The 22,904-nt window shown below is 55.1% G+C and overlaps 1 protein-coding gene across 3 annotated transcripts in view; it reads right to left on the bottom strand.

The window, feature by feature from the left end:
- Positions 1-22,904, bottom strand: part of KSR1 (kinase suppressor of ras 1) — a 118,624-nt gene that overhangs the window by 22,345 nt on the left and 73,375 nt on the right. For all 3 annotated transcript variants that reach the window (XM_058676557.1, XM_036496141.2, XM_036496142.2), the window contains exons 3-4: positions 4,653-4,800; positions 1,622-2,081 (exon numbers count right to left, since the gene is read on the bottom strand). In XM_058676557.1, coding sequence (XP_058532540.1) covers positions 1,622-2,081; positions 4,653-4,800 — 608 coding nt within the window. The remainder of the gene's footprint in view (positions 1-1,621; positions 2,082-4,652; positions 4,801-22,904) is intronic.

Here is a 22,904-nt window from a genome sequence, read left to right as displayed (position 1 = left end):
AGGAGAGAAGGGGGAAGAAACAAAGGCACAGTGCAGGCCCCTAGGGCCAGGGTGCCCCTCTGGGCAGGATCAGAGCGGCAAGAGGTAGAGGTGGGGGGACACTAGGATCCCCCCTGCTGGCTCAAACCTGCAAGTTCATGGATTCCTCCTGCAAACTCAAACTCTCCCGGCTGCCCAGGGCCCAGACTACAGTGACTCCACAAGAGCCTACACCAGCACACAGCAACTAAGCAGACCAGGCCTAGGGAAGCCCCCAGGAAAGGGTGCTGGGGTGCAGGAGGGAAGCCGAGTATATCCCAACCCTCGGGGTGGGTAGAAGCAGGTAAGCAAATGCCATCCTTCTCTCCTGTCCTCCCAATGAGGGTAACTTATGGGGGCAATTGACATACAAACATCTTTAATGTGCACCCGGGGGCCCGTGCTATGCTCTAGCAGGTAAAGCTGCCACCTGTGGGCCAGCATCCCATATGGGCACCAGCCTGTGTCCCCGCTGTTCCAGTTTTGATCCAGCTCCCTGCTAATGGCCTGGGAAAGGCCAGAGATGGGCTCCTGCCAGCCATGTGGGAGACCCGGATAAAGCCCCCAGCCTGACCCAGCCCCAGTGGCGGTGGCTGTGTGAGGTGTCAACCAGTGGAGAGAAGATCTCTCTCTTCCCCGCTGTCTCTGTAACTCTTTCAAATTAATAAATCACTCCTAAAAATAAATAAAAATGTTCATCAAGAGAGGATGAGCCAGAGGCACTACAAAGCAGCAATGTGGCTGGATTAAGTAAGGCTGCTTGAGGCGTGACTCAAAGAAAAATCAGTAATATAGGAGGCTCCTGAATGGGAAACCAGACAAATAAATGGAAAAACACGTCATTAGAGGGTGCTGCTGTGGCAGGGGGAGGGGGTGAAGCCACAGCCTGTAACACCAGCAAAGCATATGAGCGCCAGATCAAGACCAGGACAGCCCAAGTGCCTGGGCTCCTGTTGCCACATGGAAGACCCAGACGAAGCCCCTGGCTTCAGACTAACCCAGCCGTGGGGAGTGAACCGGTGGATGGAAGATCTTTCTAATTCTACCTTTCAAGTAAACAAATTTAAAATAAAGCAGCAACAACACAAAACATTTCATTGGTATCCTCACAGAGAGCAGAAGCAGACACCTGTGACTGGATCATCTCTTCAAAATACAGAAACAGAAAAAAAAATTGGAGCATTAACGTGGGTGCCACCATTCAGCCTAGAGGTCAAGATCCAGGTCTCACTTGGAGTGGGTGAACTTGAGTCCCAGCTTCACCTGCCAGCTCCAGCACCTTGCCACCCACGTGGGACACCCTGCCCTGTGCTTGAGGGCTTCTGGCCGGGCCCAGCCCCACCCCAGCTGCTGTGGGCCTTCAGGGGGTGACTCAGCAGCTGGGATCTGTTTGCTTCTCCTGCAGTCCAAGTGCTTGGGCCCCGGCTACCCACGTGGGAGACCTGGATGGAGTGCCTGGCTTCAGCTCAGCACAGGCCGGGGTGTTGCGGCCATCTGGGCAGTGAACCAGCTCTTGGAAGTGCTCTCATGCTCTCTTTCAAACACATGAAGTAAATCTTTTAGAAAAACTCCTAGGACCAGGGGCCGCAACAGGGACACTCACCGCATCGGGGAGACCTCGTCGATGCGGTTTCCGAGCTGCGACTCATGGGACTTGCTCCGAGTGAGCGTGGGGAAGCTGGGCAGCAGCTGGAAGACCTTGCGGCTGGGCGGCGGGGGTGTCCGCGGCGGCTTCAGCTTGGCGTGACGGCGCAGCTGGGGCGTGGCGGGAGGCGTGATGAAGCTGTGCAGGGCGCGGGGGGTCAGCCGCCCGCTGGCGTGCAGTGGGAGGCAGGTGTCCGAGAGGCCCTCACTCAGGCCGGGGGCCGCGGAGTCGGAGGCAGGCAGGGCTGACACGGAGACGGAGCGCGGGCCCTGCAAGCTGTTGCCCACTCTGCCCAGAGGGGCGCTCCCTGGCAGCCAGGGTGAGCTGGCGGGGGACAGGGAGTCCGTGGGAGGCCCAGAGCCGCTTTCCCGCCGAGCATCCGCTGAACTCCAGCTGGGCTCCTCTTTGTGCTCTCCGCCTGCGGGCCGAGAGGCTGAGTTGGATGGAGTCAAGACACGGTGAGGCAATGTGGGGTCCAGAGAAGTTAAAGCTTTGTCCCAGGTTGAACAGGGCAATAGATAGCAGCCTTGCCCTGGTTTCTAAGAGCATCCCTCACACGCACACATCACCTTTCATGGTCTAGCTCACAGTGAGGCCACTGGAGCAGGTGCTGCTGTCCCCATTTCACAGTCTGGGGACAGACCAACCAGAGGTACCAGCAGCCACAGCCTCCAGGGAGGGACCGTAAAGGACTTCTGCTGCCCTCCATGCAAACCCAAGAGAAGTCACCTACATTGCCAAGGTCTGTGGGATGGGCATTGCACCCCTCGGCCCTGACCACAGCACTGGGTCTCGTCCCATAATGCCACGGGTTCTGACCTGTCTTGGGTCAGCTTTGGAGGCAGTGAGCTCTCCAGCGCCACCCACAGCCTTCCCTGTACCTTAGCTGTCCTGTACTTTCTACCCCCCAATTCCAACACTCTCCCATTTCACCACATGGGAACTTAGTGATTCCTGGAGCCCCGTGGGCAGGAAGGGTCACCCAGGCCCTGCGTCAGCACACCACTGGCTCCTGTGTGGCTGCAGCCAAGACTGACTTACACAGGAACTCATCGACTGGTCAGGCGTAGGCACCGAGTACAGGGGTATGTGAGCAAGTTGGCCGTCTGGGAAAGGAGCCCCCAAGTTCTTTACCCTGTCTGTGAAGTTATGGCTGCTCTGGGATGGCAAATGGGTCTTGGTGTGCAGGCCAGTGCCAGTCAACTGGCAGTGGCTTGAGAGCATGCTGGAGTCACTCCGTGCAAGGCTTCGTGATTAGTGATGACTGCTGTGGGTGAGCATGGGCAGCATCGGCAGGAATGGCCATCGCTGGTAAGCCAGCACCCTTCACTCACCTTCCAAAACTAGAGACCACAATGCGGGCAGCATCTCCATCATCCCACAGGCCTAACGTGGCAAAGGACACCTAAGCTCTGGCAGGCTGTGGTCTAGATTACTTTGCCTCAACCCCTTTCATCATCACTGCGTTATAGAAACACACAGGCCAAGTGATTGGCCAAGGTCCCCTGGGTTCTGAGTGGCCAGACAGCCTGATTCCACAGGCCATTTTATTGGGACCTGGCTGTTTTCACCACGTCCCTGGCAAGGGGCCGTGAAGATGTGCTGGCTGTGGATCCTTGAACACAGGCACCGCATTGGGAAGTGTGGCCATGGCCAGGGAGGATGAGAGGCTTGCATCCCGGCCTGGAATGTGTGCTCAAGGATCTCTTGGGGATGCAGGGGCCCAAGGGGCTGACACTCTCCCCTGGAATGGTGGCAAAGCACCCTCTGAGGAGCTCCAAGGCCAGTTCTGCCCAGGGCCTGATGTGGGAACCCAGACACCCTTGCTAACGCCCACAGAACCCAGGTGCTTGCACTACCAAATGAGCTTGTGGCTCCTCTCAAAGGGTGTGGCAACCGCACATGTGTGTCACTTGCCAGATACACGGCAGGGGTTTAAAACCTAAGTAACCTGCCTTTCCACCTTGGCATCTGGGGAAGGCAGACAGCAGCCTCCATGATACAAACAGGTCACTACCACGCCACAGCTGGCCCCTTTGAAATCCCTGCATAAGGAGCAGCGGGGCGGGGAGGTCTGACAAGTTACCCTAGGGATCTCAGCTCTAGGGGCAAACTGTTCAGCCCTCCCATGGGTGGAAACCTGGCTCTGTGACTGACTGCTGAGTGTCCTAGACTGGGCCCCTTCCCCTCCCTGGGCTTAGCTTCCTCTGGAAATGAGATGAGAACTCTAAACACACCTCTGTCCTGTTCTGTCTAGCATCTTGCTGGAAGGCCCGGCATGTCTAGACTTTCCGAGCTGAGTCAAATCCCAGCATGAACTCTGAGTTCCAAGGACTTGGGTCCAGGGGTGAATGAAGCCCAGTCTTTGGGGTGGGGTGTGGTGGGGGTGCTTAAGGAGGACAGACATCTCAGGGCTTTCCTTAAGCCTCAGGTCGCTGCAGATAAGCCTCAGCCTCTTATGGCTCGGATCATTACAAACAGGACTAATTCAGGACAGGCATTCTGTTTCCAAGGCAAGATCTAGAAAGTCTGCAAATAATTTCCCAGGTCCTCAGCCCAGTACCGGGAGTACACACACACAGCTCAGGCTAAGCCTGCACTGGTGGGTGCCCAGCCGGCCAGGAGAGGTCCAGGGGCTGACACGCAGGAAGCTGGTGGATCAAGCACAAAACCCTGCAGACGGTCCTCCCAGAGGGAAGTCACCCAGGCCCTCCCAGCAGGCTCCAGTCTCATCATGTCCAGAATAGCCAGACCCACGGAGCCCCGGGAGGCCTGCCTTCTGGGGCATTACACACGTTCTGAATGTCCACCTTGGCCTCTCCTAGCTGCCCCCAGAAACCCTAGGTCATGCTTGCCCCGCCCCATCCCCCACCTAGGCAGGGCTCCAGCCCAAGGAAACATGCCGGCCCTGGAGAGAGGTACACGTCTCTTCCCTCCCCTGAATCCCGACCAGAGGCAGGGACAGGGGAAGCCAGCTGGCCCCACTTACCCAGGCCCGTGACCTTACGCAGGCAGGCGAGGGCTTGCTGCAGGCGCCCACAGTCCTCAGGTCCGGCTCTGCAGTGCCGTAGCGTGTCCTTCACCTCGGCCTCGCTCATCTCCAGCAGGGTGTCCAGTGTGAGGTTGTGGGAGATCTCCTGAGGAGCACACAAGGGACGGGAGGGCTCGGTGAGCAGGCAGGCTGGCCTGGGCAGCAGCCTCGGTCTGGGCCAGCGCAGCCTTTCGTTTGAATGGCAGGTGTCAGCTGCTGGCCGGGCTGGCTCCCACCAGAAGCCGCCCTCTGTCTGAGGACAAGAGCAGAGAGTGCTGGCCCCCACCCTCGGCAGGTCTGGGACAGCAGCTGACACAGAGCACACATCGCCACTCTAGGGCCAGGGGCAGGGGGAAAAGCCAGATGGGTTCTGCCTGGGATACCTTGGTCCTCAACATTTCTCAGCACCAAGAAGTGTGCTTGTGAGGACTTTGTAGAATGTTAAGTACTTCCCACCAAGATGGCCCTTTATGACGGACTGTCACACCTCAATTAACGGTTGTCAAGAGGGCCTGGCGTGATAGCATAGCGGTTAAAATCCTCACCTTGAATGCGCTGGGATCCCAAATGGGTGCCAGCTCTAATCCCGGCAGCCATGCTTCCCATCTAGCTCCCTGCCTGTGGCCTGGAAAGCAGTCAGAGACGGCGCAAAGCTTTAGGACCCTGTACCCGCATGGGAGACCCGGAAGAGGCTCCTGGCTTCGGATTGGCTCAGCTCCAGCCACAGCGGCTGCTTGGGGAGTGAATCTTCGGACGGAAGATCTTCCTCTCTGTCTCTCCTCTCTGTATATCTGCCTTTCCAATAAAAAAAAAAAAGTTGTCAAGATATAAACAGCTCCAAACAAAGGAAGGTGGGACACAGAGGGGACGGGACCCTCACCTCCCACCTCACTATATTTAACTCCCAGGCAAGCCCCTCTGCTGGCTGACAAACAGGTTCAGAGAGGCCGTGGCACCTGTACAAGGTCACGCAGGTGGGAATGGGAGGTCGGGGCGGCAGAGCTTTTGGGTGGCTTCATGACTTGCACTCTCTGGTGCAATACACTACACATCGGGGACAGGTATCCAAGTGGATTTAATTGACACACAGGAGCCCTTCAAGGTACAGGGCTGCTCCAGGGGGAGAAAATGTGTAAAGGGTTCCATGCTGGCTTTGAAGGGCCACGGGAGAAGATACCCCTGTGGCCCCAGCTGACAAAGAAGTGGGGACCTCAATCTATAGCTGTGCTGGGGCTCAGAGGATAACACCCCCAATCTGGCATCTGTTCTAAAGGAAATGAAAAGGTCCCCAAAGCAGGTTGAGACTCAAGGTACCTGTCACCTCACCTCACCCTTGACCTCCCAAGAAGAGGGATAGGGCCTCTCTGGGACTCCCTCCCGGACATGAAGACCCGACTGCCAAAACGATGACACAGCTGCCTTCCGTGTACATCCCGAGAGCTCATGGCAGCTTCATTCGACTGAGACACGACGCCCCCATGCCCGCCTGGACGATGGCCAGCTCCTGGGGCTCATTCACATGCCAAGAGAACCTTGGTACCATCTGACTGCTACTTTTGGGGGCCATTCACTCCCCTGGTCACTCTTCACACCTACCCAAGCTGGCCGTACTCCTGGAAATGGGGCACATCAGCTTCTCGGTCACCTGCTGTGAGCAGGTGCGTGATGACAAGATGGTCCCGAGGCATGGCTCCTGCCCGTCCCTCCTCTCCACTGCCAGCCCCTCCTTTCTCCCCATGGGTGCATGGACCAGATCCTGAGCACAACCTAAATAAATGCGGAAATGGACCGCTCCCTGAAGTTCCTGCGTTGGTGGCCTCTGTGAGACCCCCGGGATCCACAGCCTGTGGACTGTGAGTTAACACATGCGCATACGCAGCATCTCAGGGTGCTACGAGTGCCTTGCGGTCACAGAAAGCCAACCCGCAGGACAAATGTTTGGCTCCAGGCCCAGCTGACTTCATAGCCTGTACCCTTGGCTCACATACGGCCTGATGCAAATGCAAAGGACGGTATGACAAGGCCCCGGCCTGAGCCGGCTTGCAGCCTGGGTCGGAGTGGGGCAGGAGAAGCAGCCTTTGCAAAGCCCTCAGACACAGGTTAGCCCTGAGCTCCAAGACCAGAGGCACCAGACCAGGGTGGTGTATTTCCCTCTTTTTAACTTTTCTGCCCCTTTGCTAGATTTTCTATAACAGCTGAGGCCAGACAGCCTGCGTGAAACAATTCCTACAAATCCCACAGCTCTTAGGACTGCAAACCGCTTCTCAGGGACTTTTTGCGGAGTCAGGTATGGTTTGTCTTGGAGAGGGCAATCCCATCGACAGGCCATCCCCAAGGCTGTAACTCGTAGACTCAGTGGTCAAAGCCTCACGCGGCCAAGGGCAGGCTGAGTCTGGAGCACCACGGCTACTGTACTTCTGATCCTGATAACGTGCCTAGGAGAGACCCAGGCTTCTCGCTTCATCCTGGCGCAGTCCCAGCCAGTACGACCATTTGCAGAGTGAATCAACAGATAGAAGCCTGCCCTTCCTCTTCCTCTCCTTTCTGTCTCCCCGTCTCTCTATGCCTATAAAATAAATAATCTTAAAAAAAAGCTGCAGGGCCAACATTGTGGCACAGCAAGTGAGGCTACCACCTGCAGCACTGGCATCGCACATGGGTGCCAGGTCATGCCAGTGCTGCTTTTACTTCTGACCCAGCAGGCTGCTAACAGCCTGGAAAGGCAGCATAAGATGGCCCAAGGTGCACAGGCCCTGTCACCCACATGGGAGACTGGATGAAGTGCCGGTTTTGACTTGGCCCAGCACTGGCCACTGTACACATGAAGGAGCTCTGTCTCTTTTGACTTTTTCTTTTTTTAAAAGATTTTATTTTTTATTGCAAAGTCAGATATACATAGAAGAGGAGAGACAGAGAGGAAGATCTGTCTGATGATTCACTCACCAAGTGAGTGCAACAGCCAGTGCTACACTGATCCGAAGCCAGGAGCCAGGAGCCTCTGCCAGGTCTCCCACACAGCTGCAGGGTCCCAAGGCTTTGGGCTGTCCTCGACTGCTTTCCCAGGCCACAAGCAGGGAGCTGGATGGGAAGTGGAGCTGCCGGGATTAGAACCAGTGCCCATATGGGGGATGGGATTAGAACCGGCGCCTATATGGGATCCTGGCGCATTCAAGGTAGGCTATTCTAGGCTATCGCGCCAGGTCCCTAACTGACTTTCAGATGAAGGAATAAATCTATTTTTAAGGCAGTTTTGATGTCATTTTATATAAGAAGCAACTGGGCCATACGGTCAAGGCAAGTGACCTTTGATCTTTACTGCACAAAGGAACTCCCACAGAGGTAGACACAGGCACACAGCCAGCCACGGGCACACAGTAGACATGTGTGCACAGGGAGAGGCACACTCAGGAAGACATGTGAACACGGCAGATACACACACAGGTAAACACACACACACACACACGGTTTCTCAAGGCTGCGGCAACTGGGTGGTTTTCTTAGAACAGTGGCAAACAGTTGGGACCCAGGCCTGAAACCTCAACCCCAACCTAACCCCAATGCAGAGAAGCCCTCCTCCTGACCCACACCAAACTTCAGTCTCTCAGACTGCATTTACTACAACATACCTCGCCAGCACACCATGCCCACTGCCTCCCAGCTGCCAGTTCCCCTCCGCACAACACAACCAGCAAAGCCTTTAGGTGCAGGACAGTTCCCAGGGGGGCTCAAATTTGCCACGGCTGCAAGGCCAGAACTGAGCCTCCATGAGCTGAGTCACCGAGCCCCTGCAGGATGCCACACTGTCACTGCTAACCTGGCACCACCTTGAGGTGCATGCAGCAGATACCATGAGGGGAAACTCTTTTTTTTGAAAATAAAGTGATTAATTTCTTGAAAAGAAAAAACAAAGTCATGGCGGTAATGGAGATGCCAGTCAGAGAGACTGACCTGGGCCCTCACTCAGTGCTAAGAGGTGGACCCACCAAGAGGACAAGGAGGGATGTCAATCTCGATTTACTGAGATCCGATTTGTTTTTAAATGGCTGACCTTTATTTATTGGCAAGTAGTTCAAATCTGTGCAAATATTTCACATCTAGGGTTGTAGGGGGCCAGCAGGCCAGAGTGTGCAGGAAGAACCAGTGCTTCTGGCGGATTCTAAAGCTGTATTGGTACAGGTCAGTTAGGAGGGGGCAGGGGCCAGCACCGGGCACTCTGGTGGCCAGGCCTTCCCAGCCAGCATCCACCCACCTGGCCAACACAGTGCACCCCTACACACACACACACACACACTCCCTCCTATGACTGCCTTGGGACTGAAGTTATTTGCATCAGAATAAGATCATGCATGAGGCAGATGTGTTGGAAATTACTGTACAAAGACAACGCAGCTCCTCAGCTCCCGCCTGGGCCTCAGACAAAGCGACTCCCTGGGGAGGACTGTGGCAGTATGGAGGACACTGCAGTGGCTCCAGTCTCTCCCTGTATTGGGACTCCCCAACCCCCATCAGCCACAGTGACAGACAGCTATGTCTGCATTGGGAAGTGATTATCAACCAACAGAATCCACTCAATCTGGGTCATCTCTAAACCAAAAGCAAACTAGAGGCTCTGCCCCGGCACCTGCCAGAAAGTGAACTTGCAGACCAAGCCACCTGAAAGACCCTCGGGTCTAAGAGACTTCCATGCCCCAGGAAGGCAGCCCCACTGTCTGGGGGTACAGAGAAGGTGCCACGTTGTCCCTCTCCAAGAGTGCACTCTGCTCTGAGAGAAGGGAGGGCGGCTGCGAGGCCAGATGACTTCTGAGAATTAACACCACCCCAGCTTCTGTTTCCAGAGAAAACAGATCTAGAAACCAAGAGCAGAAGACTTGGATGCCCAGCCCTGGCTGCAACCAGCCTTGTGCTGGCATGGGAGTATCGAGTGGGGCAGCAGGAACATGGGACGGAGTGGGATGGCCAAGGAACCCTTTCCCACTGTTTCTGCTGGAGTTTGTCAGTGGGGACACCACGCTTTCCATGCTGACAATTTGAAGCAGTCCCAGTAAGCACCGAGGTCACTGCCATCTGTGCCAATCACACAACTTCCGGAGCAGAAGCAGCAGTGTGGTCACTGGCAGCTGGCAGGGTTGCAGGCCACGCTGGATGTCCAGTGGTCCCCAGAGCTAAGTAGGAGCCATGGGCAGCCTGGGGGCCATATTTTGAAACAGTGTAGTTGGCAGCGTGAGCCATCCACACTCACTCAGGCACTATTGGGGTGGGTAGGGACTATTTGGGAGCCACATACCCCCACCCAATCATGTCATAGTTCAGGCCAGAAATGGGAGGAACCCAGAGATGGAGAAGCGAACCCACAGAGGATCTAGGATGTTGAGCAGTCAGTCTAGAAGGGACCACCACTTTCCACAGGTACCATTTGCACTTGAGGCCCCAGGTCACAGTCTACGACCAGGGACACGTCTCTGGGAGCTGCCCACACCAGAGGTCAAAGGCAGACCCCCAGAATCCATAGCTAGCAAGAGAGGAGCTGTTATACCCCTGTGAAGTGGGGCCCGAGGAGACTGGGAAGGTGGGAAGAGGAAGGGGGCGTGTTCCATAGTAGCCCAGGCTGGGAGGCAACATACCCTGGGATGGCAAGGAGCCCCTAACAGGTGTCCCTGCCTGCCTGCTCCTCACCATGGGAACTAAGCGAGGAGAGAAACTTGGCTAGGAGTCAGGGGTGCTGGCAGGAAACAGAGGGAGCATGAGGCTCCAGCAACTACAGCCTGAGAAGTGCGCAGCCTTGGGGGTTGCATGGAGACCAGCAGCCAGCCTGCAACTGCTTGGAGACCGGTTCTGCTCGTCCCAACCTGGGCAGGAATTTGAGAACAGCCTTGCTGTGAGCAGACAGTATGTCCTCCAGGCCAACTCCAGATGTGCTGCCCAGTAGAAAACAGAGTGGAAGGATGGGGCCAGGTGTGGTCCTTGCCTTGAAACCCCTTTAGCTCTGGTCAAGTCCTCGTCCCAACTGGGACTTCAAGTTCCTCATTTATACAATGAGTGGATTTACCCTGACCAAAAGTTTTTTTTTTTTTTTTTTGATTCTTAAAATTTATTATTACTATCATTTTATGATACAAGTTTGGTTTTTTTTTGTTTTTTTTTTTTTTACCAAAAGCTTTCAACCCCAGCTACATGCTGGAATTTCCTGGGGGAGCTTTCAACAAAAAACCTTGATGACTGAGCCCTGGCCCTGATCAACCACATCAGAATTTCTAGGGCTGGGGACCACTAGGGCAGAGAGGCTGTGGGGCTTCTGATGTGACCAACAGAGTCCAGCGAAGAAAGGGTCTTTGACAGCCCAGTTCACAAGGCAGGAGCAGCCAGGGCAGGACTGTGGCCTGGAGCTTGTCCTCATGAGGCCCATGCTCTGTGTGCTCCAGCCCAGCCTAGCACCAGCTCCCACATATCTGCTCCTATCTCTCCAGACACTTCCCTTCCTCCTGGGCCAGGGGCGCTCAGGGTCGGCACCCTCGGTGGCTGACTATCCTTGGCCACTGCACTGGGCTGTCTGGGACTGAAAGCTTCAGAAGGACAGTATGGTGCTGAAGCAGGAGCAGGAGCTGGTGCCGGTGGAGGGATGAGCGCAAAGGCAAGAAGACTGGGGAGGGGCAGATAAGAAAGGCTACTGGTGAGCATTTATTATGTGCTTCCTGGGTGCCAGCCAGATGGGCACTGGTAGGCAACTGCAGAGGTGAGCGTGTGCAATCCTCTCACTGGTCCGAGAAGGGAGAGTGGGAGCAACTTGTTCAGGACTACACAGCTTGTTCAGGATTACATGGTGGGGTTGGGCATGGTTATCTCCACCGACGGCCTGCAAGGTGGCCTATCTGCCTTCCTGACAGCTCACACAATGAGAGTTTATCTGGGGTCACGGGTCCCATCTCATGACTAAGCCCCTAGGCCCAGTGGGGTGAGCCCTGGCAGTGGCTTGCAAGTGGTTACAGGGAGGTTCCCTGCCGAGGTCTCCCTTTCTCGCTTGTCCATCTCCCTGCCCCATAACTTCCCCCACTACCTTCTGAATTCCCTGGGGTCTGCCACACCAGTTCCTTTCCTGTAGCCACTATAAAGTCAGGTACTTCCCACTGTGACTGGAACACAGTTTCAACTTCAGTTACTGTCACCCTTCAGGGCTGGCCCCACTGCTCTGGGGGTGCCAGTCTCATGGTGGTCTCCAGTTTGTGTTGGCCATCCAGGCGGGTGTGGCCTGTACCACCATCCTCTGCATCACCAACACACATTTCTACAGCTGTTCCACCTGGCCACACAGAAGGACATGGGTCCCAGCCTTGGGCTGCTGCTGTGCACGCCACACTGTGCCCAAGGTGGACAGGAGGTGGGTAGGCTCCCTCTACCAGGAGCAGTGAGAGCTGTGGAAGCCCCATCAGCCAGGGTGGCAGCAGACCCCCCCTCACCAAGCAGCAGGTGTGAAGAGGAACCAGCAGGGTAACCAGGAGCTGCAGGGAGGCAAGTGGGGTCCCAGGCGCACAGCAACACTGGTGCTACAAGGAGACAGGGAGTGGGACAACAGGCCTGGATGATCCTTCGCAGAGAGCGCAGGGAGTGGGATGTGGCATGAAATGCACTCCCTGTGGGGACACCCAGCTCTCCCGCTTGCCTGAGGGATAACATTCTGGTAGCAATCAACAGGGACACCCGGCACACTCAGGTCCCCAGGCACATGTCTTGCTCATGGGTCCCTAATATCTCCCTCACGCCCGCCAGCCCTGTCCATGTGTTCCCAGTCCCAAAGGTGCTGCCAGGGGAATCTACAGCAACCTTCTACTGCTGTACCTAACTTCTTCTCGAGGGCAGAGAGGTCCGAGCCCACCAGGGAAGCCACTGCACCAGGGGCTGCCCACACCACCCAGCAGTCTGTAGGGCATTGCCTGTCCAGGTCTTAGAGCATTCCAGGTCCTCTGTGGGGCCAGGAGACAAAGCACTCACCCTCCTGACCAGACGAGCAGGTGACAGGGTTTGCCGCGTGAGGTTTGTCATTTGGGGTGGTTTGGCTATCTGTCCCCTGTCCAGGTGGGGGATGAGTTGGGCCTCCAGAAGCTAGCCTAGAGCTAGAGCCCTGAGAGTCAGCTCCTCTTCCCCACGACAAAGGCTGTGCTGTTTGGGAGCCAGGAAACCGAAATCTCACAGGAGCTGCTGGAGCTGACAGCTCCTTCCAGTAGTTTTCCAGCAGAGCCCCAAACCAGGGAGGCCACGGCCATTCGTCTTGCGGACAAGAGGCAAGACGAAACTCCACCTCTGCCAAGGTCAATGGTAGACTTGGATGACACCTCAGAGACTGTCCACAAGAGTCACTTCAGAGAGGAGGAAACCAAGACCCCAGGAGGAGAGTGGCAAACCTGCCAGGGTCACTCCAAACAATGGAACCAGTGCCAGGACCAGCAACCAACATCAGACATACAGTGCCCTTGGGGGGACACCCCGGGTTTCCCGTAGCTTCAGGTACCCCAAGGGAAAGGCTTTGTTCCTGCCAGCTTTCCTGAGCCACCAAGGTGGGAATTCCCCTGAGGTCTGCCCTGAGTCATTGCCAAGGGTCTGTGGGAAGCCATGTGCCAGCCTCGTGGGCCAGAGCCCCAAGAAGTCCGGAAGTCACAGAGAGCTGCATGCCTGGCCTTGTCCAGAACCCCAGAAGACCAGGGGTGGGAAGACACTCTCCCCCATGTTCTGGACCAACTCTCCCCCCACTGCCCATCCCCAACTTTTCTTCTTTTTGAATGGAAGAAGCAAAGCCCACATCATCGGTGACACCCAGACATGCAGGTTCCACCTGAGTCTCGGGGCTGCAGCCCTGGACTCCCACACAGCTCTCCACATGCTTCCTTAGCTCACAACCAGAGTGTGATCACAACAACAGCCCCTGGTACCACTCACTGCCATGTAGTAGGCTGGGAGCCACGAAACCCAAGTCCACAGAGATGAAATCACTCGTCTGATGACACAGCAACAGCGCATGTACTTGCAGCCGAGTCCATGAACTCCGAAGTCAGCACTCAGAATTTATGCATGGTGGCCCCCTGGCCTGGCCAGCCAAAGGCATGGACAGGCAGGGCTGGCTCAGCCCACTCTGTCCCTGCCACGGGCTAGGAGGCCCATGTAAAACACATTCTGTGCCCACAAAAGCAGGAAGAAACCCCAGGGCCATTCCCCAGCAGGAAGGGGGAGAACCTAGTTCAGGAGCTTCCCGGCCACCATATCGTTAGGACAAGCCATGGGACAAAGGAACAGAGTCATGCATACTTGTCCAGATTGTTCCATGTCAGCGGGCACAGCAGCGACCGAGCGTGGCCCAATGTGCCCATTCCTTCGCCCAGCCCTGGTGCCTACCTGGCCATTCCCAGAGTATCTCAGGCCGTGAACTTCTCTCAGCATCCCAGGCAGTTGGACCCCTGTGCCCCTGGAGGCCTTGGCTGGCACCCAGCTAAACAGGCAATCCATGGCCAAGAGGCCTGAGCCCAGGGCCCCAGCAGCCCCAGTGGTCGGTGCACGGCGGCCCAACACAGTGAGGCTGGGAGAGGGCTGTCTGTTTTCATGACTAGTGAACAGTCACCACAGCCAAAAATAGTCCATGCCTGGGAGCTGGGGCGCCAGCACATAGCTGTGGCAGCAGGTGCTGGGTGTGAGAGGCCGGCCTCGTGGCAGGGGCTGGGACCTGCCAGCCGGGGCACGGACAGGGGTTCTCCCTGCCTCGCTGCCTCCCTCCAAAGAGCAGGACCTGAGTCATCTCAGTTCTCCCAGGGAATCACGCGGGGAGCCCCCACCTCCACGCCAGGCCCAGTGCCCAGTGCCCAGTAGCAGTCTTACAGTCGGTTGGGCCTAGGTGGTTTGTAGATCCCCAGGAAGAGCCCCTGGAACATGGACAAAAGGACAGGCCATGGTCACACTTCAAGACTCCAGTACAAAGGGTAAAAACTACTAAATACTGGCCATTGGGGCCGGAGGGGGAGGGTGATCAGACAGGGCCTGCATTCTTTGAGTTTTCTGCATTATAATTACATTCAGAAAGCAGCTAATAAAAAAAATTAAGAGGAACGTGCTCAGGCATTACAGAGGCAATGCACAAGATGGCCCTGAGCTCTGGCAGGATGGGCTCAGAGGGAGACATGAACCCTGGCTCCACCACTGACCATAAGGGAACCTCAGGCTAGTGACATCATCCCCTAGTTTCTCCGCCTCCACGGCAGCCTGAACAGGAAAGCCATGCTGCCCCACAGCTATGCGAGGGTTGGATGAGATACTGCAGGTGAAGCTGCCAGTTCTGTCCTGGCCATACTGGGAATCCCACTAACTGATCATGGTGTAAATAAATTCATGACTCAACCACAAGAAAGAAGGGAAGGGAGAGGAGGGGAGAAGAAGAAAGGAAGAGAGAGGCAGTGAGGAAGGAGGGGAGTGAGGGTGGGAGTGGGAATCAGACAGACACTGGATGGAAATGCACCCAAATGTTTAAAGTTTGCTGAGTAGCAGGATCATGGAATAAGCCATCAGTAAGAGGTAGCTACCTTTGCTTTCCATCATTTCTGTACTTGGCTATTAAGAAAAAAACTGAAATGTCAACAGTTGGTGACTTAGCAGGATTTGGGGACATTCATCTTCTTCCCTTTCCTCTGTCTTCTAAAGTCACCGTTCCTTCAGTAATAGAATGGAAAACATTATTAAAGCAAAAGCTGGGGGGAATCAGCTGCCCTGCTGACTTCTAGAAACAGGGTCTCTGCACCCACACACAGATCTCCAGCTCAAGGAGTTCGTCCCTGACAAGCAGAAGAGCCTCCTCAAGACCCCCAGGGGACCCCTGTCCCCAGGCAATGTGGCAGCAATGGCACCACCCGAGGGAGGGGGCACGCCCACCTCTCTGGGCAGGCAGGGATCAGCTCCTGGTGTTTCAGCAACAGTGGCCCTCCACCATGGCTGAGCCCCAAGAGTCAGCCATGCAGCTCTAGCCTCCTGGGATTGGTTACATTAGGAGCATGTGACCAAGGTCCAGCCAATCAAAGGCCTCCTCCTGGGGGAAGCCACCATTCACTAGAGAGGAAGGGAAAGAGGCGTGGCTGCTGATGTGTCTGCCATCTGCCAGGTGGAGCACGCCCGCAGGGAGTGGGTGCCAACAGCACTGGCTGGGCCTCCCAGGCTGCAATGACTGTAAGTCTGGGGTGGGGACCATCCAGCCCACAGCCCACAAGGTCGGTTAAGAGCTACGAAATCATCTGGTCTGGGTCTCTCAAGGCAACGGCAAGTGGGACTAGACATTCAAAACCTGCACAGAAGGCTGCATTCTGAGTTGATAACTACGAATGGGCTGTGAGTAATGTTATGAATATCCTAGTGGCCCTTGACAGAAAGACGGTTGCCCATTCCTGCAGAATGTAACAGCTTTGACTTAGAAAGTGGTTACAACTGGTTACACTACATCCCACTACTACCTCCTTTCTTCAGCCAGTCAGTCAGCAGCCACTGAGTGCCAACCACATACGTGCCAGGCAGGCACCTGACTGGGCCCTGGGATGCAGCAATAAACACAACAGCCTTTTCCCTCACACTCTAGGAAGAACCATGGGACTAAAAAATAATAACTAAACTATGCCACTGACGCTTGGGAATCAGCAGCAAGGCGAGCACCTGCTGCACCGAAGCAGCAGGCCTGGGTTGTGGGGGGCCTCTCTGAAGAGGCGACCCCCCTAGTCCCATCAGGGCAGGAGGAGGTGCCAACCCTGCAGGCAGAGAGCTTTCCAGGCTGAGCAAACATACCTGAGACAGGAAACAGCCCACCTCATCCCTGCGAGGGGCACAGGGAGGGGAGGGGGGAGCTGAGGCAGAACTAGCAGGTGTAGAACTAGGGGCCCTGAAGGCCACAAGGAAAGGTCTGAGTTTCATATTAATCATGTCAGGACACCAACTGAAGATTTAACTCAGAGAAACATGATGCGTGGATGTGGGTTTTAAGAAAAATAAAATGACTCCCAGTACATGATCAGTGACACATAAGGAGAGCAAGAGCAGGGTAGGGAGGTGGCAGTGATGGATACCACGTGGCTGACTAGGATAGAACCTGAGGGGTTTGCCAATTGGCCGAAGGTGTGGCTGAGGACACAGGGAGGAATAACACCAGGCTCCCGGCAGCAGCAGTGGGCAGAGAGCAGTGAAGGCCCTGGCCAAGGCCACTCTGCAGGGGAGGGCTAGGCTCTGTCCACCTTCCAAGGCCACATCCTGAACCATCTACTCCCAGCATCCACCCCTGCTGCCTGCCCAGAGGAAGCAGGGCCCACTGAAACCCAAGGGCTGACTTTTTGCTTACGGAAGGCAATCAGAGAAGTGACTCTTGCTAACATTGAAAATGGTGCAAGGTTGATGTGAGGATGTCTGGGTACCACTGATGCATCAGATGTGTCCTGTGGCCATCCTGCCTGTGAGGTGGTTCCTGGAGGACACAGACTGACAGCCCCGGAGGCGGTGGGTGACACACACACACCTTCACACCTGTATGGTTGGCATGTATCTTCCTAAGAGGGGGGATAAAACCAGGGTCCCATCAGCAAGCCAAAGAGCACAGGTGAGCAAACCTGGAGAGGCCCAAAGGACAAAGAGAGCTGCAGGTGGCTCTCCCTGAGGGGCAGCAAGGTGCCGCCCTGGGGCTGACTGCCCCCTCCACTCCCGGCCGGGTCCTTCAGCAAGGACGGCTGAACCAAAGGAAACAGAGCTTGTAGATTTGCAGTCCTTCACAGCATGACAGAGAGCTGCCACTTGGAGCAGACTACTGAAGTCCAGCACAACCAGCTTCCAGCCCACAGTGACTTCCATCGGCTCCTCAGCCACACCTTCACTCAGCAAATGCATACAGCATCGGGTGCATCCATAGAGGCAGGCAGGCACTCCTCAAACATGGCTACTCCTGAGAAACTCTGACCACATGGCACCTACCCCTGAGAGTGGGACTGGGATGGGGGAGCAGGGCTTCCTCTGAATTGTAACACACGCAAGTGTGGTTGTTATAGCAAACGGTTTATAGCTCCTGATCCCTCCCCGAGCAGGCTGAAACCAGTGAGGGAGCACACACAGGCAGATGTGCCCCAAATTCACGGGAGAGAAACCTGACTCGGGGGCCCAGGGAACAGCAAGCAGCATCACCAGCAACAGCAGGCAGGGCTGCTCACTGGCGTGTGGGACACAGATGTGATGCCCGTGGCTGGTGGCAGAAGCATTGCGCTAGGAAATCCCTCCCACGGGGACAGCAGTGCCACCACTGCTAAGAGAACAGACCCAGCAAAGTCAGGGGGCCAAAGGAGACGGGCAGGACTCCTCCCCAGCCCACCTCACCTGACGCAGCCTCTCCTATGTGCAAAACGGGTCAGAGAGAGAAGACGAAGAAGAACCAGACCAGGCTGTAAGGACACACAGGTGCCACGAAATGGCGGTGCATAACTTCTTCCTCTTCTTTCTCAAAACTCCCCTCCACCCACATGATCAACACCTATTTTTCTGACAAAACTGACACTTTAAAAAGCAATGGTTCATAATGCTAAGGGAAATGAACCAATCCCAAAAGGTTAGATACCACATGTTTGGCTTAATTTAATATGATATGATGTTAAGCATATCATGTTATGTTATGGATATTATGTCATTTGTACTATATATAAACTAAAATTGAACTGTGAATGGGGGGGTCACAGAAAGTGGTTAAGAAATCGCATTTATTTTTAACATGTTGACTGCTCAATATCATGTCAATTAATTCCATAACGATGTTAATTGTTGCAGATGGTATATTAGTGCTTTTATTTGACCGGGAAGATACTCTGCTGACTCTGCCCTCAGACCAGAGAGAGTCTTCCCAATAAGTAGTTGGACTTGTCTGGACTATGGGATGTTGGACTCTATGCTTGGCAAATACTTGCAGGGAGGGAATTTCAACTAAACTTGAACTATGGTTATGCAGCGGGGTGGAGGAACCCACCATGGGGGGAGAGTGGGGGGGAGAATCCCAGATTCTATGTAATTACAACACAATGTAATTAATGAATACATTTAATAAAAAAAAAAGAAAGAAAGAAAAAAGCAATGGTTCATTTGGGAAGAAAGTTCTGGTGGTGATGACAGCCCAGTACCATGCCAATGTGCCCAACACCACTGATCCGCAAGCTTAGAGATGACTAAAATGGCACATTTCATGTCACAGGTGTTTTTGAAAACATACCGACAGGTACAGTGAAGCCATGGCTCGCTGGGGATGGAGCTGGTTCTCAGATGGACTGAAACAAAGGAAGAGGCTGGACCACCTCGCAGGGTCAGAGATGAGAGCGTGTGAAGGGACACAGGGACCCACCCGAGAGAGAGAGCGCCCAGCAGCCAAAGCTGAAGCCACCTGGGCAACAAGGCAAGCAGCTCAGTAGTACATTCCACATAACCAGTCAAGAAATCTGGGGGGGGGGGGGAGGAGACAGACACACAGCCAGTGGGTCCTTGCGGGCCAAGGATGCTGGGGCCATCCCCTCCAGCCCTACAAGTGAGGATGCTATGTGGGAAGATGCCTTTGGCAGTGGTGAGGCGACAGGAAGTGAACGCTCAGCCTGCTGTCCTCGGCTTGGGTCTGACTCCCACTGTCCCCTGCTCAGCCCATTCCCATTCCCACTGTCCCCAGCTCAGAAGCCTGGCAGCCCAGCCCACTCCTCTCATGTCTCCCACAGGGTCTGTGCTCGCTTGGGATGGACCGCAGCTGAGGGTGGGCATACCGCCTCACTTTGCCTTCTTCACCCCAGTGACTATGTCTGTGCCTTGGAGTACTCCACCCTCCGAATCGGGGACCAGCAGGTGGTGATGAATTCTCTCCTCTCTTCCAGAGGTGGAAACTGGGGCTGGTGCAAGGCTGGAATCTGAGAGAGCAGAGAACAGGTAAGCAAGCTTACCAGAAGCTAAACAGTGTGAGGCGCCTGGCACTGGGGGAGGCTGGTGGAAGGATGTGCCAGGTTCCCAGAGCCAGGCTCAGAATACAGGTACCCTAAGAGGAGGGAGGCAGAGATGGCGAGAGACAGGACTTGCAGTCACATCTCCCTGGAGGGGCAGGTGAGTGCATCTGGCTCTGTCCTTCACTGTCTCTGAGGGCCTGGGTGAGTTATTACACACCCCTTGGACCCATTTCTATAACTGTGGAGTGGAGGAAGTGGGACCTGCTGATAGGACAGCAATGTGGAACGTCAGAGCACCTCACACCACGCACCAGATGTGAGCCACGTGTCAGGTTGCAGGTGGAATGAGCAGGTGGCTTGGAGGGCCCCAGATCCCACACAGGCACAGCTCAGAAACCAGCAACTTTTCCCAGGCTCCTCCTGGAGGTAGCCAAAGAGCATCAGGGCACAGGCAGGAAGGCAGCCTTTTGGGGCCATGGTGCCTCCAGCGGCCACTCCTGCAGGGCTCAAAGCCAAAGTCAAGAGGAACCTGCCACCACTCTCACAGAACCACACCCACAGTGACAAGACAGTCACTCATTCTGTAGGTAAACATCTGTGTTTGAATCTCAGTCAAGGGATTGTCCTACAGGCCCAATATCCAGAGGCCACCTTGGGTCAAACAAACCCCAGCTGTGAGCGTTCTGTCTCAAGGAGCTGACTCCACGACTGACAAGCAGACCAGATACAAGGAGCAAGCCAGACACTCCCAGACAGCACTCAAGGTCACTGAACGGATAAAGCATGGTGCACTAGCAGAGACTCAAGGGTGGGGTGATCTTCACTAGCATCCACAGGGAAGCCTGCTGGAGGAAGACAATGGACCTGACACGAGGAGGGTGTCCATGAATGCGTCATCGAGAGGACTCCCGGGAGAGTGGTGGGAGCCAGGGTGGGACCCGAGAGCAGAGAAGCAGTGAGCAAGCCTCAACAGCAGCTACACTGTGTGAGGCCCCTGGCACTCTGGCAGAAACAAGAGGGGAAATCACGAGACCGGATCAGGGTTGAAAGCGAGCGTTCGTCTGTTCAATGAAACGGAATGAGGGGGTACACAGCACGGAGAGAGGGGGAAAGGCTGCTGCAAGGGTTGGGGCCACAGACAAGGGCAGCCTGGACCACCGTGCTGTGCTGATGCAGACAGAGATGGACAGGTGGACAATGTCTCAGGAGGAGAGCCACAGGTTGTGCAGAGTGAGGGCAACGGGACAGACAGGGAGGGCTTGTAGCTTGAGCCGCTGGCAGAGTGCTGTGACCATGTACAAAGGTGGGGGATGATGTAGGGGAGAGAGAGGAGAGAGAGAGTGCACAAATGTCTGCCCGCCTGCCAGGAAAGATCTGGAGCCCTGCCTGAGCTGCCTCACTGTCTCTAAGCATAGACTATAGGGCAGCTGGGGATGCTCCTGTTGCCATGCCCTGAGCTTGGAGCTCTCTGCTGACTTCCCCACGCTAGGATAGCCCCTGGCTCCTAGACTCTGTCTGGCTGTTCGGTCGTCCTGCCTGCCTGGCCCCTGGATACAAATGAGCTTGCTGACCGCTTACTCTGATCACTGGTTCCACTTTATTACATGTGACTTGGTGCAACCAACATGCCTGATTCAGCATCTACTACAGCCCTGGGCCTGGCTGGAAGACCCAGGTCCCAGCTGTCACCACACAGCTTTCCAGGGCCCAAACAGCCCTGACAGCCAACCTCCTTAGAGGTGCTTGGATGGAGCTGTGTTACTCCACATGCATGCTTTACATTAGGAAGGAAAAACCCTTGAGGAGCAAGGTCACTGGCCACAGATGCCTGAAGGCCAAGAACACCAGTGTGCCACAGCTTGGAGCCCAGCATGCTGGGGCCTGGGCCCCACAGCTCTCATTACTACTGGCTCTGACGGGCCGTGGGAGGCCAAAGATGTGACTGTGAGAAGCTGTTTTCTCTCTGGCATTCTAGGGAGGGGAGGTGGTGAGTGGGACCGGGCTGGGAGGCCGCCCAGTTCTTCCTAGTCTCCAAAGTCCAGGATTACAGATCTGTAGCCAGGGTCTCGCCACTGCAGCGTCAGCATCTTTCTCACACAGGGTACAAGGAGGCAGGCAGCTGGGTAGCGAGCGCGGGATCGCTGCTCCCCACATGGGCCCAAACGGGCATGTGTGGGGCTGCTTACTAGGGCTCATGGGACCTGTCTTGCTGGGCACCATTTCCTGGTCACCTTCACGGTGTCCCCACCTGCTGCTTGGCAGCTGGCGTGTGTCACAGATGGGAGGGTCCTTTGGGACTGGGGAAGCTCCAGGCAAGTCTGAGGTGCCAAGTGTTCTGGGTGCTGAGTTTCCCCATGGGGCCCTCACTTAACCCTCTCACTCCCCGTGACAGGAACTTTTGATGCTGATGTCATTTGCTGCCCAGGAATCTCTGCCAGGGAAAATTCTTAAGTATACAAATAGCTCCATAGATGATATTCACTTCTGGGTTAGAGCTAAAAGCCACAGCTGGAATTAACCCAGGCCTGGTGACTGCATCATATGTGCTCAATAAAACATGAGTAAATAATAAATACAACATGAAACAGAAAAATGCGCTGACTAGCAAGCCAAATGACAAGAACAAAACATGAAATTATTTTTTCAGGATGGTTTAAATCAAGGCTGCCCAACAGAAATCTAGTGCAAGCCACATACTTAACATTTTAATTTTTAGGCTGCCGTATTTCAAAAAGGTTTTTTTTTTCTTTTTTAAATGAGAGGGATGAGGCATGTGATACAACGGGTCAAGCCACTGCTTGCGACACCAGAATCCCACATCTGAGTCCTGGCTGCTCTGCTTCCAACTCAGTTCCCTGTTACTGTGCCTGTCTGTGTGCCTGGCCACCCACGTGGGGGACCAGGTGGAGTTCCAGACACCTGGTTTTGGCCTGATCTGGCCCAGCCCTGGATACTGTAGCCATGAAGAGTGTGTGGTGAATGCAACACCTTCTTCTCCCTCTTTGTTGCTCTTTCAAATAAAGGAATGCATAAATGTCAGAGCCGGGCACATCTCCCAGCACACGGCCGGTGTTCCAGCACGTCTCCGTGTGGACAAGTCCTGCACCCAGTGCTGATCCGCACACAGCCAGTGCTGACCTCATGGGACAGCCCAGCACTAAGCTAGCAGCAATTTCAAAAAAGATTCCTGCATTAGGAAACTGAGAAAAAGACTAGGAGGGAACACAGAAAGCTCAATGGTTGTGAGTCTTCCTTGAGT

The sequence above is a fragment of the Ochotona princeps genome, chromosome 17 (genome assembly GCF_030435755.1).
Source record: "Ochotona princeps isolate mOchPri1 chromosome 17, mOchPri1.hap1, whole genome shotgun sequence".
Taxonomy (NCBI): domain Eukaryota; kingdom Metazoa; phylum Chordata; class Mammalia; order Lagomorpha; family Ochotonidae; genus Ochotona; species Ochotona princeps.
Note: the sequence above shows the minus strand (reverse complement) of the source record. Positions and strands in the feature narration are given on the sequence as shown.